Source organism: Lonchura striata, chromosome 12, assembly GCF_046129695.1.
Source record: "Lonchura striata isolate bLonStr1 chromosome 12, bLonStr1.mat, whole genome shotgun sequence".
NCBI classification, from domain to species: Eukaryota; Metazoa; Chordata; class Aves; order Passeriformes; family Estrildidae; genus Lonchura; species Lonchura striata.
In genome coordinates, this window is record NC_134614.1 from 780,137 (window position 1) to 797,803 (window position 17,667).

The window sequence follows — 17,667 nt, forward strand, 5'->3', positions numbered from 1 at the left end:
AAAACATCAAGAAGGAAGCTGAATGAAAGAGGAAACTGAGTTTTTGCCATCTCCATTTCTGACAAAGCCTGACTTGCCTGATGAGGAGCTTTCTGACTGGTAGCTGTGGCACTCTTCCTGGGAAGGCAGCCAGGTTAGTAAATAGTTCTCATTATGAGAACACAAGGAGATAAAATGAACCATGAAAACAGACCTTCAACAGACTCATCAAAATAACCCATAGTATCCAATAGGAGGGCAGGCAATGTTTTGTCACTACCCTGTTAGGAAGTTGGGTAATTATTGGTTAGATATAATTTTGAAAAGATTGTATCCTGTATTTCACACCCTATCCTGCACTGACACGTCAGTGACCTTCCCACAGGCACGGGTCTCATGTTTTCATGACTGAGAATATCAGGAACGAGGATGAGGGGGGGCATTTACAGGTGGAGTCAGTCAAAAGCTGGACTCAATGATCTTTGATATCTCTTCCATCCTAAATGATTCAGTGAGTCTGTGACTTCGTGATTTCATACAGTGAAAATAATTTGATCAGTGTGAAAATAAGAAATTCCTGCCAACAGCTGAAGCCTTTATATACCGCATTTTTTCCTGTCTCTTTGCTGTAGATGTACTTCCAAAAATGTGTGTTTGCTTCCTGACATGCCCAAGAGCTGTCTGCTATCAATCAGCTCAAGTTGTTCGGTCAGCTCTGCCCATGTTTCCGCCCCATCTGCTCTCCCACCACTGTGAGTGTCAGGATGGGAATACTTAGTGATGGGGAGAGGAGTGAAACTCCAGGTACAGCTGATACATCACCCTGAAGCACTTGGATGCAACCCAGCCTCTGATGGAAACTGCCCTAAGGCCTGCTGTGACCATGTTGTTCTTTATCTTTTCCTGGAGTACCTTCTCTCATTTATTTCAGTTTACTTCTTTCTCTAGGGATGTCTCAGCTTCTGTCTCTGGATTGGTTTTGTTGATCACCTGTGAATACTAGTGAGCTCCAGGAAGACTGCTGAGTGGTGGGGTCCTGCTGGTGATGCCTCCCCCGGCCCCTTTTCAAGCTGCACCAGGATCTGAGCAATGAACCTGGGCTCAGCTTCTCTTGGGCTTATCAGAAACACCATCTGCTCCAGGAACTAGTGCTGTCCAATTCCTCCCAATGCCCAACCTGACCCTCCCCTAGCACAGTTTGAGGCCATGCTGTCTTCTTCTGTCCTTGTCTCCTGGGAGCAGAGCCAGAACCCCTCAGCTACCCCCTCTTGTCAGGGAGTTGTGCGGAGCCAAGAGGTCCCCCCTGAGCCTCCTCTTCTCCAGGATGAGCCCCTTCCCCAGCTCCATTCCCTTCTCTGGACACGCTCCAGCCTCTCAAGCTCTTTCTTGCTGCGAGGGGCTCAAAACTGACCCCAGAATGTCCAGCATGGGGGATAGGCACTGCCCTGGCCCTGCTGCCGCACCAGGGCTGGAACAGGCCAAGGTGCCCTGGTCCTTCTTGCCCACCTGGGCTCCTGTTCAGCCACTGCCACCAGCACCACCAGGACCTTTCCTGCCAGCCCTTTCCAGCTCCTCTGGCTCAGCCTGGAGCTTCAGGGGCTGTTGTGACCCAAGGATAGGACCTGGCACTTGGACTTGTTTAACCTCAGATCACTGGGCTCGGATCCAGCCTCTCCAAACAAAACTATGGAGCCTTCCTGACTGACAGCACATCAATACTCCCAGAAACTTTAGTGTCATCTGCAAACTCACTGAGGGTAAAGAAGTTGTTAATTCAAACACCTGAACGACAGTTGAGGGGATACAGAAACCAGGATAGTGTTTTCTGCTTTGACCCATTTTATATAAGATTCAGCATCAGAACTAGCTCCAGCAGTTACCTGGTTTAGAAGACATACTTAGAGTGAGTTCCAGTAAATATGGTTGTTGTCACCTGCTTCAGTAAGTACAGCTACGCTGAAAATCCCAGCCAACTATTCTGGATGCTGAAGGGACTAATGAGAAGGACCATGAGCAGTGCTTACCCTGCCCAGAGCTTATTAAACTGGTGCAAACGGCTAACCTGGCATGAACTGCTCCCCACACAGCCTGGAAAATTAATCTCACTTCATTACTGATGACCTCTTTTTAAAAGAGATATTTGCCTCCAACCAAGAACTCTGAAAAAGCACAGCAACCCAAGGAACGAGTCCAAGAATGAGTCAAACACATGTATTTGTTTGCTGCCCCTCTGAGATACTTGCCCAAATTTTAAAGCAGCACCTGACTTAAAAGAATAATAATCCTGTGATTAAATTATTTATACTTGAAACCAACTTGCAGATGCTTCTGTCTGCTAAAAAATACATCAACTCTGAAGGCTTCAAAGACTTAAAATACAGATTTTATGTCTGAAAATGTTTTGCAAATCTTACTTAATCACAATAAAAGACATGGGAAGCAGCATCAGAAGTGTGACAGCCACGAGTGGGCATGAAGAGTCCTACAGTTGGTGGTTTTTGAAAAATAAATACAGGAAGAAAGTTGTCCTACGTGCCTCATTCAGAACTTGTTCTGAGTTATGTTTACATTAGTACAGCCTTCAAAATTAAACCACTGCCTGCTGGATAGTGGTTAAGTACATGTTACAATAGAAATGAAGTAACAAAAGACAATTAGAAAATAAAAAAGAATGTCTATTCCATTACTAATCACACGAGTTTGATTTGTTTCTTACAGAACATATACATTAAAGTCTGGTACACCAATAGGCTTTGAGACATAACCAAAGAGAAAGGTCAGTAATAAAACCTGTAAATGAGATGAGACACATGAAGTCAATCTTCTATGCTTATGTACAAAGGAGCTTTTGAAAACTGATGCCAAGAAAATTGATTCATACAAATCTGCATCTTGCATCTACATATAAGTGCAACCTAGAAAATCCAGATTCTTCTGACTGCAGGTATGGTACTTTGGAAATAAAATGACTAAAATGTTTTTGCTGAAGAAATTCTTGTAACTTACATCATTATTAGCAATAGTGTATTTACAAAAGTGTAAGCCCCTGAGCCAGCAGGTAAGAAACTAGAAAATATTTTTAACTCTATATATATATTTAAAAATAAAAACTTAAACATTTATTTTGTTTTAGCCATAAACTCATAAAAGAAACAAAACTGCAGCAATCAATGATGGGAAGAGAGAGAGGAAACTAGAGAGAAAAACTCAGTTCATTTTGCCGTTTGAATTGCTGCTGACAGGCACTTGGTACTAATTTAACGGATAAAGTTTACCCTGGATCCTCTAGTTTACCAGTTGAGCCTAGAAAAGCTGGCACTTCTAATACAGTTTCCAGAAATCTGATATAAGAAAGAACCTTTTACAATAAAGGTGGTGAGGTCCTGGCACAGGGTGCCCAGAGCAGCTGTGGCTGCCCCTGGATCCCTGGCAGTGCCCAAGGCCAGGTTGGATGGGGCTGGGAGCAGCCTGGGACAGTGGAAGGTGTCCCTGCCCAGGGCAGGGGGTAGAATAAGATGACCTTTAAAGGTCCCTTGAATCCGAACTACTCTATGACTCAAACAAATAAACATAATGCACAGAAGACACAGAATAGCAGTTCATGGTAAGAAACCATTAAGTTAGGTTATTTGTGTCTGTGCATGAAGGACAGAAAATTTTTAGTGTGTACAGAAGAAACAATACAAATGATTACCTGTGAACAAAGCTAGACAAAAGAATGCTGCTTATTTCTGTTTGTCTCATCTTTCCTTTAGCTCGAGTGGAAAAAAAAGCAAACAAAAAGCTGTGCAAAAGCACAGCTACCTTTATACACTGCAACCGAAGAGCCCTGCTGGGCTACAGAGTACATGGGTTTGGTGCCAAGCTGTGAAATAAAGGACAATGTGACCATGCCAGAATCAAAGGCCTGACATTTCTTACCATCATGGAAATGACAAATTGCCACAAATACCAAAGGCATGCAAAAAGAAGTCCTGTGAAATGCTACTAGATGATATTTCCTTGTTTCATGAATTTATGCTACTTCTCTGATAAAAAAAAAAAAGTTTCTTCAGAAATTGAAATGCCAATATTCCAGAAAAACAGCATCCTTGGGGAAAAGCTAACCTTTTCTTAGTTTAAATAACACATGGGAAAATTTCAGGTATACAAGTGTGTTGGAAGCTTGAGAAAGCTGCTTGGTGTGTCCAGCATCTTAAAATAATTTTTCTTTCCCCACCGTGTCCAGTGTAATTGGCTCAACTGCAAATGGCATCTAAAATGAATACTCCAGGTCTCTGAAACACAAAGACATTGATATTTTAGTGATACAGGAATTATTGTGAATGACACATTTGCTTTAAAGGGGGAATTAAATTTTCTGTGCAAAAGGGTGCCTAATAGTAAAGGTGAAGCCAGGACATAGTGGCCACCCACTTCTCTCAGGGGTTTGAGGAGACTGTGGCAACAGACTGAAAACCACTTAATTTTCAGGTTACATGCAGATGATCAGATGTTTTTAGCAAGGGCAATGGGTACAAATGAGCAAACAACAGCTTTAATGTTCCAAAGCAACACAGAACTTTCACATTTAACAAGTCTGCAGCAAAAATAGGTTCTGGACACCACATTTGGTAGTTTAATTAAGAAACTACATGTGTGAAATCATGGAGGCAGGAGCCCACAGCTGCTGGTTCTGTTCTGAGCTTCCTCATGCCTATTTCACACCCTTGTCTCTGCCTCTGCCCCCGATATTGTGTGTTTTGTCCCATGAAGGCTGCTAAAATTCCAATAATCCTTCATGCAGCTCTCTAGATTTTGCCAGTGTAATTTTGGGGTTAGTGCTTCAGTACTGCTTTAACATATACTGCTGAAGTCAACATTCTACCTGCATTTTGGATAATAGCTCAGATAATCTATGTGCTCTTTGCTGTTAAAATTAAATATGTATAAGTCTGTTTGTAGTGACTGTGACCAGAAAATGCATTAAAAGTATCTTGTTTCACTGCCAGAATTTCACAGATTTTTGTTAAAGCAGAAAATTACAGCCACACCCTCATATAAATTACTGCAGTTTTTCATTTTCCTGGTATTCTTTTACACTGATTTGCTCCCATGCTGTTTTGACTTATGATAAATTTTGGGTTGATTCCCATTCTTGTTGCAGATTAATGGTTTAAAGGCCTTTTATCTTCTTTTTCATGGAGAAAGGGTTTCCTGTAGAAGTTTGCACAAAGCAGTAATGTTACTTGCACGGGCTGTCTGTGTAGTACAGAGTGCAACCATGGCCTGTCAGCCCAGTCATTCCTTCTTCAGCAGGTCTCTGACCCTGGGCTGAGATCTGGGAGACCAAGTGCCAGAGCAATGTTGGCATGCACAGACTTAGCAGTACTATTTTAAAGGCAGATGCTGATCATGGTGCTTCTTGCATTACAAGCCTATAATTTAGGTTTATCTCCTCCCAAACTGCTCATCATAGCTATGATGCTAGGAAGATACCCAGTTTGATCCCCACAATTCCAATATTTATCCTTCTGTATAAATAAAGAACAAAGCTGCAAGTGCAAGTAAGAGCAACAACGCTGTCCTAAATGGCCACATCTGAAGTGCTGAGACTCCCACAGAGCAAAGCCCTACCCTGTGGAGGACAGAGGAGCCACACGATCTGGAGCCAGCATAGGAATTCAGAGGCTCCAGCATGTGCAGTGTTACATGTCAGATTTAACAGCCCTAGCTACTTGGAAACAAGACTGTCTTCAGTGTTAAGTAACAGGCTGGATGCAAACCTTCCTTAAAAAAAGCAGAGGCATTTGGAGAAAGCAGAACAACATTATTTCCCTTATTGTCTCAGTCAGCAGCAAGGAAAAGGAGTAGCTAGGCCAGGACAATTCTTACACTTCCTACGGGTGACACGTGCTGACATCAACTTTTGAACTCCATATTCGCAAACACATTGTAATAACTTACCAGTTCCCAGCAGCTTCTGCTTTTGCACTAATGGGAAGTGAGCTCAGGTATCTGCAAGAACTTGAACAGTACAGATCAGCCTGTGGCTGTTTCTAAAATGCCCCAGTGTGCCCTGCATTCCTGAATGCCATGCTCATGTTGCAGGAGATCACACTCACCTGGTCCTTACTGTCTTGATGCTGGCTCAGCAACTGGTTTCTGCACTCCAAAGGCAGTGATAAAAATATTAACGACTACTATAATGAATACCAGTCCAGTTGCAAGGTTGTTGAGGAAATTCAGCTTTCCATGCTTTGCAGGGTTGTTAAGGTCATATTTTACTTCAAAGAGAAAGGAGAAAAAAATGTTTAATAATATGCATATTTCGAAATCCAGAATAAAAGGTTGCATATTGCTGCAGTTATGCTAAGCTATTTGGATCATATTTAAAAGGGAAGTCAGATTCTGCAGTGTCAGTGAAAGTGCTAAGGGGAAGGTCTGTAACCACAAGGAGCTTATTAACTTCCAGTTATTAGCATCTAATCTCTGTGGAGACACATGGGAAGTAATGGATGCACAAACATCACGAGAAATCTTTCAAGTTCTTGATGTTTTGAAGCCTAACTTTGTTGCAGACGTTAAGCATTTAAAAATTATTTCAGTCTTGAATACCTGAAGCTTAAAGCCCTGACAGGATTAAGTTAAATTTCCTAGTTAAAATGCTACAAATCTCGTTACCAGTGCTGGATTTTTTCTGTACTGGTGTCCTTCCCCAGCTTGTATTCCATTGTACTCCCTGCCTTTGCCCTGATTCTGTTTTTAGAAAGCAAGGGTACTCTATCTATTAAACAGAGGGAGATGTCAGAGTAGTGTAGCTGCAGTCCTTTCTACAGAGAGCATCTGCTGTGTAAACATTTTCCTTTGTTTCTTGCAGCTGTTTTTCGGTTGAACTGCTAAAGGGAGTGAGGGAGGCTCACACAAGCATTAATGTAGTGTAAGCTTTGATTGCAGGCTTCGTGATAGCATACAAGTTAGCTACATTGGGCTGATAATAGGTTTGGTTTAAGATAGTAAGAAGTCTGGGGCATCTGCCTGGCATCATAGAATCATTAAGGCTGGAAAAGATCTCCAAGGTCATCAGGTCCAACTTTGACCAAATACTATCATGCCCACTGAAACACCATGTGAAAACCCAACCGTTTCCTGTCTCTGCTCTCCGGCAGCTGAGACCCTTGCTACATTCCTTTGATGCTGATGGAGTGAGTGCTGATGAATTATGGAGCATGTTTTGAGAATGGGTTTTGTCTGTTGGGGCTCCAAGTTCTCAAGGCATAAATCACTGGAGCTTGTGTCTGCATGTACACAATATGTGAAAGAAAGTTTATACCAGACAGCAACAAAAAACCTAGAGCTCCTTCTGATAGGCACATACATAGACATACAGCTTATACATACATAGACATACAGCTACCACACAAAATAAATCTTGTTACTTGCTTGAACCATCATCACCCTGTTCCATACAGCAGAAGTGAACCATTGAACCAATATCCCTTGCTGTTGAAGCACTTAAGTGGTTGCAAACACACTCATGATGCTGAAGTGCTAACAGCCAGGTTCACCTGGGATCCCTAATAATGATGTTTTGGTTTCAAGGAATTCTGAGCACCTGCTCAAGTCCTGTGTGCTAACACAGTGTAGTCAAACATCACAGGCCAAGAGCCGTGTGGGGGAACTGCCCTGGGAAGCCACTGCACACTACTGCAGGCATGAAATGATTTATGTTCAGTAGTACTTCAACCTTAAAATGAGCTTACACAAAAAAAGATGTAAAGCATCTGGAAGCATGTGGATGCTTGCACCCCACAGGACCTGGAAGGACTCTAGTACTGCCATTTGAATGCAGAATAAATGAAAATGAATCATTAGTTCTGAAACATGGGATAAGAGCATTTGAGACAGCTGGATAAAAATGGAAAGGCAATGCTGGCCTGACCTATTATGTGATTTAAAAGCAATCACACTGAAAGGCAAACTGTCACTTTCAGAGCTGTCCCTTTGTCCAAAGGAGGGTCAGAGAAGACAAGTAGTACTTGTCAGTTTAGGAAGAGCTCTAAACTTTTAAGTAGAATTACAGTAATCCCATCTTTGTAATTATAGCACTTAAGATGAGGGTGTTTGTGGAAATATTCTTAAGAACAGTTATTCTTCAAGTATTTTATTATAGTGGATTACTATGATTTCATGCCACTGAAACTATTTCAAGACATTCTTTGCTTTTCTTCCAAAAAGTTAAGGTCCCCAAATCACTTCCAAGGACAAGTTTGCTGAACATTTCTCACATTGTTTTTGGGAAAGGATCTTTAGAAGGAGGAAAAGCTTTTAATACCTAGTAGAAACTGTGAGAGCAGGTAGCTTCCAGGATAAAACCCTGACTCAAGGAAAGAAACTGGATGGTGGCACAGACTTGAAGAAACAGAATTTCATGGCTGGACAGAAACAAACTATTCCTGCAAGCCAAAACCCAAAAACTAGAAAATATACATTGTGAAAAGCAAGTTCTTGCTCTGATGCCTGCATCTTCATACCTTCGTGTCCTATTTCCTGTCTTCGACCTCAGCAGGACAACACTGCTCCAAGAGTGCATCACCATAAGCCAAGGTCTCTGTTACCCTCAATGAGACAAAGATAAAGTTGACAGCAATTTGTCACAGTACAATCTGGCTTGTACTGGGCAATTAATTTGGCTATAAATAAGAAACCCAACTGGTTCCATAAACTGGCCCCTGGGTTGACAGACAGGAACCTCAACCAATTACATTCCATCCTAAGCTGCAGACATCTCACTGGTCAGGAGGTGGGCTGTGTGGGGATCAGACCAATCAGCAGTTGAGACCAGGGTTTTCAAATTCCCTATATATACTAGGTTTGGACACCAAAACATGCTGTTAGTCGCATGGAGCTTTGAGGTATGTGTGTTCTCCCTGTCTCCAACCAGCGAACAAATGGAACATGTGGCCCATAACTTAACAGCAATTTAAACTGTTTCAGCAGTGTCTTGCAGAAACAAGCATTAAAAAGCAGTATCTCGGCATATACTGAGAAATTACTGCCCAACAGAAGGGAGCTTGTTTACAGCCTCAAAGCTTGCTGAAGCAACCAGGGAGATGCCTTCAACCGAGGAACACAGAAGTATTTAGCTGATTTTTCTATTACTCACTTCCCACACCTGCCAGAATCCACAGGTTGGTTTTTTTTTCATGCCATGTGTGAACTCTTTTCAGTTACATGAGGCCCAAGGTCAGTTCCCACTAAGGTAAAGGATGACATTTGAAAAACATTATGAGAATAAGTGATCCCATATCATTAGCAGAAATGATCCATAGCTCTTTCCTACCAGTGGCAGTATAATTTATTCCAGGTGGGCAATGGTAGATGCAGTTTGATTGCAACATAGCCAAGCTAAAGACAACATGCCACATTAACATGACAATGGACATTTTGACTTTCACTTCCCTTTTGGAGATCCACATTCACAGTATTTTCTTATATGCTATGGAAGAAATACATTTCAGTCATAAGATTAAGTAACAGGTCTTGATAAAAACATTATTATGAAACTGGATAGACTGCATTATTCTATCTGGCCTACTGATGTTTCTTTTACAGTATTTCATAACTTTCCTTCCTCCTCAGGCTTTCTGGAGGAAAAACTATTCATAGCATGGGCAAATGAGTAGGAGGAAGTTGATAAAAATTGAAGATTTCACATAAAGTTGCCCTTCCTCCCGTTGTTGCAGTACTTTTATGGTTTCAAGAGAAAATCTATATTTTTGGATATTAGGAAAAATTTCCTCACTGAAAGGGCTGTCAAGCATTGGGAACAGGCTGCCCGGAAAGTGGTTGAGTCACCACCCCTGGAGATAATTAAAAGACGTGCAATTGTGATGTTTATGTACATGGTTTAGTGGTGAACAGGGCAGTGCTGGGCTAACTTTTGGACTAGATGATCTTACCAGTCTTTTCCAACCTAAATGATTCTGTGATTCTAACCTGAATTGGTTCTGAGATAAAGGCTTTTTAAAAAGGTGTGTATATTTGCCATCTTATAGGCTGTGTCCTATAAGAAAAATACAAGTCAGTGGTTCTTGCTGTTGCTACCTACCAAGGAATATCAGGAGCACTCCCACCATAACTTGCAGGGTGAGTGACAGACTGATGAGAATGATCAGCGGGATGTAGAAGGAAAAGGAGGGCCCTTGCTCCATGACAGCTTTGAGCTGGGAGGCATTGGCCATCAGCAGGGCGATGTCCAGCATGCTCTCAGCCGCGCTCTTCTTGTTGGCGTAGTGGTTGATGTTGATGGGTCTGTTCCTTTGGAACCACTGCCACCTTCTGTGCTGGAGCCAGCAGAGAGGAAAATGGTTATTCATGTCTCTTAATTGATGGTCAGTGAGACATCACTTGGCCCATCAAATGATTCCTGTGATTATACGAGCAGAGCCACAGCAGTGCTGAAATCTTCTGTGCAGCTTTCCCACTGTTACCCCTGGCCTGCAGAAGGTGAGCAGAAAACAGTGCCTGCTTCTACTGCCCTTTGGCACTTTTTCCAGCTTGCCTATAGGATCAGTCTAAACAGTCAGCATGTTCCTACCCTGGGAAATGAAGAGGCTGGAAAGGCTGAAAAGTTTACACACAGAAAAAGTTGGGAGGGGAAAACCACTGTAACACAATCCAGCAAACAACAGGTTGTTGTGACTAATTAACTCCTGAAGGTACACTTAAGAATACAGCTATTTATTAAATTCACTTTCTCTCCTTACATACCCAAAAAGTTCCTTCACTGCTCTTGAGTCTTCTTTTAAGGACTGAGGTGAAGTTGGCCACTGTGTGAGCTTTGCTTGCTCTCCTTTCCTTGCTACTCCTTCCTCCACCATGCCACTGTCCAGGGCCATCCATACACCTGTACACAGATGCTTTTCCACTTAACTGTCATATGATGTGTTGCTGCCAATAATTGCCCACTTATAAGAGAATCTTTCTTTCCCCATTTTCACATCAGCTGGTTTTGGGTGGTTTTTCATTTGTTTGGTTTTTTTAATTGCTCTGCAAACAAACAGGAAAATAAAAACCAACTGTAGGGCAAACTTAGGGCTAGATAACCCAACGGGATAAATATATGAGTGTTTCCTGATGATGATTCACGTGACCTGACTTGAAATTTGACTGCTTGTCTCCCAGAGGTGCCTATATCTCTATGGATTAGATGCAGCTTAGGGTAACTAGGTTAGACTTAGCTGCCCAACTCCACGAGGAAGGAAGAGTAAGTGATCCTCTATCCTGCTGTCTCTGAACAGGTTAGGAATTTCATTATTTCTGCTCTTACTTCTAGACTTTAAAAATAATAGACAAATAAATGAAAAGTAAGCTTATTCTAGCTATCTTCTTTAAACCTACTTCTTAGACACATTTTTACTGCCCAAATGTGTTCCTGCTTGCCAGACTCCTGTGAAAGGAGTCTCACTTTGCAGGTTAGCTCAAATGCAGAAGACCCTCGAATTACTCTCCTCAGCAGCACTAAACATTATCAACTCCCAAGCCAGGCTTGCCACAGTCCAGACCTAAAAGCATCCTTTTAAACAGGGTAGATATTCATGTACACACTGCCAGTTTTTTTAGGGCATTTAAATACCAAACTTGACCTGTGTTCAGCAGACATGTTGTCATCCATCACAAGCCTAAATATCTGACTGAGTGTAATAGGGCAGCAGCAAATGTCAGAGGTTTTTCTCAGCCTGTGATCTTGCCTTCACCAGGAAAAATGACCTGTAATCATGAAAACCCTAGAAACATTCACTTCCTGTCTCCTGACTGATGCTAGAAAACCATAAAACAAAAATCTGAAAAAAAAAAGAGCAAATTAGCCTTGTCTTCTGAGGGCAAGCTGAAGGCCACTGCCAGAGGTATTGAAGCTGATGCAGTAGTACTAAATGGGCACTTTTTAAGATCAGACTGTGTGCTACACAGCAATATACACACAGGTAATGAAATAAGAGATGTTGCCTTAACCTCAGGAGAGTGACAGTATGTACAACAGTAATTACAGTAGAACATGGTTATGTGGCTTTAAGGTATCAGGGGGATTCCAGGCATGCAGAAATGTATGCAGCCCACAGCACCAAACACTCACTGTGCTGTGATCACCCACAGGGCCGTGGAGAGGGACAGTGGAATGTCTGGAGGTGAAAGAATGCTTTTCCTGCAGGTGTCACTTGGCTAGAGAGCAGTATGCATTGCATGAGACCTGCTTCAGTCTCAGTGCAACCAAAACACCTCCTCACACACATTCAACATTCAAATTCCTTGGTAGAGACAAGCTAAGCCCTTGTGTTCATGTCTCCAAAGGAGTTTGAGCAAAGCCAGCACATGCGTTCACATGTGTGTAAGAGGCATGTGGAGATGGGACTCCATTCCCTGCAGTATTCCCTGTCTACCTTCAGGTCCCTAGGGCTGCAAAGCTTCAGCCTCACAGCACAACAACCTGCCCTGCTACTCTCTGCACAGTTCGACAAAGGACAGGAGTGAAAAGCCTCTTGCTTTTGCTCCAACTGTGACTGGAAGAATCCCATGGAAGAGCTGATTTTCACAGTGACATGGTGCTGTCCCACAGGCAGTACCACTTTAGGTCTCCTCACAGAAGCAGGGGCTCTTTGCTTGCCCAGAGCACTGCACTCTGCAAGGATAAAGCTACAATGTCATAAATGGGCACATTTTTGGTTCTGTAAGATGGAACCTTCCCTCCAAGATTGTATGGTGCTGGTTCACAGTCCCTCTGGTTAAGTACAGACTCTGTGTCTGCTTTGCTTTGCTCCCCATTTCAATGGTACACCCAGAAAAACAGAGTCCCTTTGAAATACAGAAAGGATTTATTGGTTACATTTATTAAAAAGCAAATAAAAGCAGCTCTGCAGGAAATGTCCTTAGGTGCTGAGTTTAATGAATCCCAGCTAAGTCCCACCTGGTGATTCAACAGGAAGGAAACAGTACTGAAAATAGAAATATTTGAAAACAATAAAGTATCTTTGCTAAACACAGTAAATTGCTATAGAAAGGATTACAGCAGTTTTCTTTCTATTTGGGGTTAGTTATTTTGTGGGCCAACAGCCTTGGCTGAAAATGAGAATGGATGAGAATGACCTCTGGGTTTGTAATGCCATAGAGCAAGCTTCCTGAAAATCTTGTGTTTAGGAATAAGTCTGAATTATAAAACAATGGAAACTTGCTAAATAATAATGAAGCAGCACAGAACTAAAGCTGAGCCATACTGAACTTAGTGGGGCTGCTCTTTACTGTGTTCTACCAATCAGAACTGTTAAAAAGATGCTAAAAAGCAATTTTGTTTAAGTAATTTACTATGGTTTTGAAGTATTAGTCTTTCAGAAAAATATGACATGGCTAATTTTTCCAGATCTCTGAGGGGAAATTTTGTATTTGGAAAAAATTCCAGTTAAATCAAAAAAGAGATGGTTCAGACATTAAAGGAATAACACAGGACTAAAACAGAACACTATTTCAGAACTTTTGTTTTTTTCTAAGATCAAACCTACAGTTACAGGATTGAACTAGCAACTTGACACTAGTATTTAATAATACTTATAGTTGTAGAATTTCTATCCATATCTCCATCACCTACACACTGAAATTGCGAAGGGCCATATATGACCACTCTGAAGTTAGACTTCCCCTCCAACTCAGAGATCTTCCCGATCTAAAAACAACCAGGTAAAATATTCAACAAAGAAAAAAAGTATTCTTCCAACAAAAATATTTTAAGTCATATCAGTCATATAATGCATGATTACAGAATCACACAATAGGCTGAGTTGGAAGGACCCACAGGGACCACCCAGTCCAGCCCCTGGTCCTGCACAGACACCCCAACAATCCCACACTGGGCATCCCTGGAAAGCTTTGGGTAGCCCTGGGGCTGTGCCCATTCCCTGGGCAGTGCCAGCACCCTCTGGGGGAAGAATCTTTCCCTGAGATCCACCCTAACCTTCCCTGACACAACTCCAGGCCATTCCTGCAGGTCCTATCACTGATCACCACAAAAAGACACCAGTGCCCCTCCTCTGCCACTCACAAGGAGTTGTTGACCCCAGTGAGTCTCCCCTCAGCCTCTTCTTCTCCAGCTGAGCAGACCAAGACTTCTCCCCAGGCCCTTCACCATCCTCTTGGCCTCCTTATCTCTAATGGATCATTTGTACACCTCCTCAGAAGATACTCTGTGGCTTATCTTTCAAAAAAACATTAGATCACTTGTTCAGTTTAGCACTGATGCAATAGAGAAATACCCCTACCCCTGGCTCTGGAATGAATCATCAGTTTCATTTCCCATGGAAATTTCATATTGAGGAGAGGGAGGACATGTTCACCTAAGTACCAACCCAGTGTAACATTAACTAGTTTGTGAAAACTCTGCAATTACATGCTGTGGTTGTGGGCAAATAGAAAAAAGAAAAAAGAAAAGAAAAAAAGAAAAAAGAAAAAAAAAGGAAAAATTCAGCATGTGTTTGTATTTCATAGACATGATTTTCTAGCAGCTCCAAAACCCTGTGCTAAAGAAGAATCACTTTTATACAAACAGAACATGCAACTATGACTACATTAAGAAAAAAACTGTGGCAATCATGTTGACCCCTGAGAGCTAAAAAAGTTAATATTAAAAAAGGGAAAAGTATAGTCTACTGAGGGCCAAGCCCTATTTTCCTAAAGCTGTACTGGTTCCAGGATCCAGTTAAAATATCTCTACTAATTAAATTACTTTAAAAGAATCAGCACATCTCATGACTAAATTTGTGAAATGAAGGAGTAACTTAAATTGTTCACACAGCTATTTAAATAGAAGTTTGTTCCTGCATAATTTTTTTTTTTTTGCCTTGTATTATTACTACTCATTCCAGTAATTTGGTCTTACAATACTATTTCTCACAACTGGGTTGTGGACTGTCTATTTTGCATGGTTGTGTGATTAACACACTGTTTAGTCTAGCTACTTAAAAAATATGCAAGCAAAAACTTATCACCAATAGTATCAATATCTGGAGCATACAGAACACTCCAAATTAAGTTTGATATGAGTAATGAGAAATAACATTTCAGGCTATATGCAGCAAATAATTTCAAGTTCCTACAGGCTGGTTACTTGCAGTATGATGCCAAGAAACTGCCATGTTTCAAATTACTTTCATGTTCCAAATTACTCCTGAATTAATATATGGACTTCAACACATTTTTAGGAATAACATCATTAAAACTGTTTATTTCTACTATCCAATTCTTGTTCACCTTTTTCATAGCTCTTCTTTAACTCCTTCATCTAGCACATCCTGTTATCTTGGAAACACTAAACTAGATTTTACAACATGGTGGATGGAGAGTGTTTCAATATGGATCATGACCAAGGAAAGCAACTAGATAGATGAAAGAACAGTTATAATCTGTATTTATATGAGCAGATCCTTTGAAGAAGAGATGAGATACTTCTGCTAGGTGTATTAGTCAATGGGGTGCATCACGCCAGTCCACTCCTAGAAGCAAGAAATTTCTTGCTTCCAAAAGCCTGACAGCTGCTAATAAAATGTATTCAAATTAATGCTGGAGTAAAAATAAACCACATCAAACCACCGTGTCACCACTTTTTCAGAACTACGGAGAGCTTAACTGGTCTTTTTAAAACTTTTATGCTTTGATTGCTTTGAAGGTAACAACTGCACCTGCATTTCATATAAGCTCTTCTGTATGAGAAGGCAGTGGTCTGTGGCAAAGGTGTGCAAGAGAGTCTGTTTTGAGGAGAGGACATCCAGGACATCCCAGATGCTGGAAAGGGCAGGATGGAAACAAGAGTGACCCACGTTCCAATGCCTGTGAGAATTCCTCAAAGCAGACACACTTTTGAGTCCAATATAGAAGATCCAGGCAGCTGTGGATGGTCTCTCTAGGTTTAGGTGGCTGCTGAACCAGGATATTCTTTTGTTTGTGTGAATTGTGAACACTGGCAGATTTTTAAAGGTATGTTCTATTCAGAGATGGATTTTTAAAAAATATGTCCCCATCTGTTTTACCTTGCATATACTTTTGTGTGTGTGTGTAGGAAAATTTAAAAAGTGTTTATGAAGTTCACTGAAGTGCCACTGTATACATTTAAAACAATGGAATAGCATGTCTCACTGCTTATTCTTTACATGGCACTCACTGAGAACTTGAGTTTTGATGGGAAAGATGTAACAAAATGAGGGTTGCTTGCAACTGAAGATGAAGTAAAACAGGAAAGTTGCTGAAAAATTCTTGGAGCAGACCACATTGGGGAAAAAAAAACCCATCAAGAGTACTTGTGATGCAATCACAAAGCTGCATCAACAAAATGAGAGAACTCCTGAGAAGTCAGAGGTTTAGAGGAAACCACTCCAGACCACCAGTTTGACTTGCATATCCCAGCCTTGATTAACTTTAGGTAGGATTTCCAAGATTTATTGAAAACAGATTTTTATTTTTCTTGGTTTCATATTCATGACTTCAAGGGTTTGTCAGGGAGGGAGGGTTGGAAGAAGGACAGATGTGCTATACAATCAGCCCAGTCAGTCTGAACGCTTCACCAGTGACACCAGAAGAGGGTTTAGAAGAAGGTTTCTGTGTGGCAGAGACTTAGGCTGGAGTAAAAGCTGCCTTTAGAGTTTAGTCCTTTCCAAAACAAGATAAAAGACATTTTTTTACCCATCTGTTTTCTTCAGATAAGCGGCATGTTCTGCAACATCCTTTATGCTTAAACAGAATGCGGATGAGTATTTCCCAGTGAGGATGTCTGGTGATGTTTCGAATACACATAGTATGAAAAAGCTGGGTATTCTTGTTTTTATTTTGATTACTGTATGGAAATTAATCATCCAGGCACGACCACTTCACTAATTCCTCCTAGCTTTGTAACTGCTTATTCTGCGCGGATATCCTCTCCCGAGCCAGCTGGGTGGACAAAGCCCTGCAGGTGCGGCGAGCTGCGGGCTGGCCCCGGGTGAGGAGGGCCCTGGTGACAGATGACAGCTGCAGGAGCCAGGAGCGGCCGGGGCTGCTCTGCCCGGCCGCGCCCGGCCGCGGACCCGCGCAGCGGCCTCCCAGCAGGAAGGGCGCGGAGAGCGCGGAAGGCAGGTGAAACCAGCAATAGCCCCGCAGCACCGACCACCACCGCGCCTCGCGGAGTCCCCGTCCCACCCGGCCTCGGGAGGGACACGGCGGGATGGACACGGCGCCGGGAAGGAAGCGGGCGCCGGGTCCCGCCGCCCCGGCCCTCACCTGCTCCTCGGCCGCCGACTCCGCGCCCTCCGCCGTCCCGTTGAGTTCGTGGGTCTCGCTGCCAGAGTCCATCGCGGCCGCCCGGGATAAGAGGGGCCCGGGCGGGGGCCAAGGGGAAAATTCCCCGCGGAGCAGCGGTTCCCGGAGCTGGCCCGGCCTCCCCGCACCGCGCAGGGCCACTCCCGCCTCGGGGCCGCGCTCCCCCGCCTCCTTGCCTGCCTCCGCCGGGCTCCCCCTCCTTTCCCGCGGGCGGAGGTTTCCAGCAGGGCTGGGCCCGGAGCTCAGCGCTGGCCCGGCGCCCCGGGCGGGCGGAGCGGAGCCGGGCAGAGGCTCCACCGGCACCGGCCAAACCCAGCCGGCCCGGGCTGGGCCCCATTTCCTAGTGCTGGCCAGGAATCGCGCTGCGTATTATTCTGT

At 42.8% G+C, this 17,667-nt stretch overlaps 1 protein-coding gene across 8 annotated transcripts in view; it reads right to left on the bottom strand.

Moving 5' to 3' along the window:
- The window catches only part of NINJ1 (ninjurin 1), a 33,501-nt gene extending 15,927 nt beyond the window's left edge, over positions 1-17,574 (bottom strand). The window contains exons 1-5 of one of the 8 annotated variants that reach the window (XR_002466269.3): positions 17,251-17,574; positions 10,070-10,304; positions 6,084-6,245; positions 5,926-5,985; positions 2,171-4,256 (exon numbers count right to left, since the gene is read on the bottom strand). Coding sequence is in view for 5 of the 8 variants with exons in the window: in XM_021539543.3 (XP_021395218.1) it covers positions 6,091-6,245; positions 10,070-10,304; positions 17,251-17,322 (462 nt within the window). In the remaining 3 variants the exon portion in view is untranslated. Of the gene's footprint in view, positions 1-2,170; positions 6,246-10,069; positions 10,305-17,250 lie in introns of those variants that run through there. The other 7 variants (XR_013340705.1, XR_002466268.3, XM_021539544.3 and 4 more) reach the window with 7 other exon arrangements.
- Between the last annotated feature and the right edge of the window lie 93 nt (positions 17,575-17,667).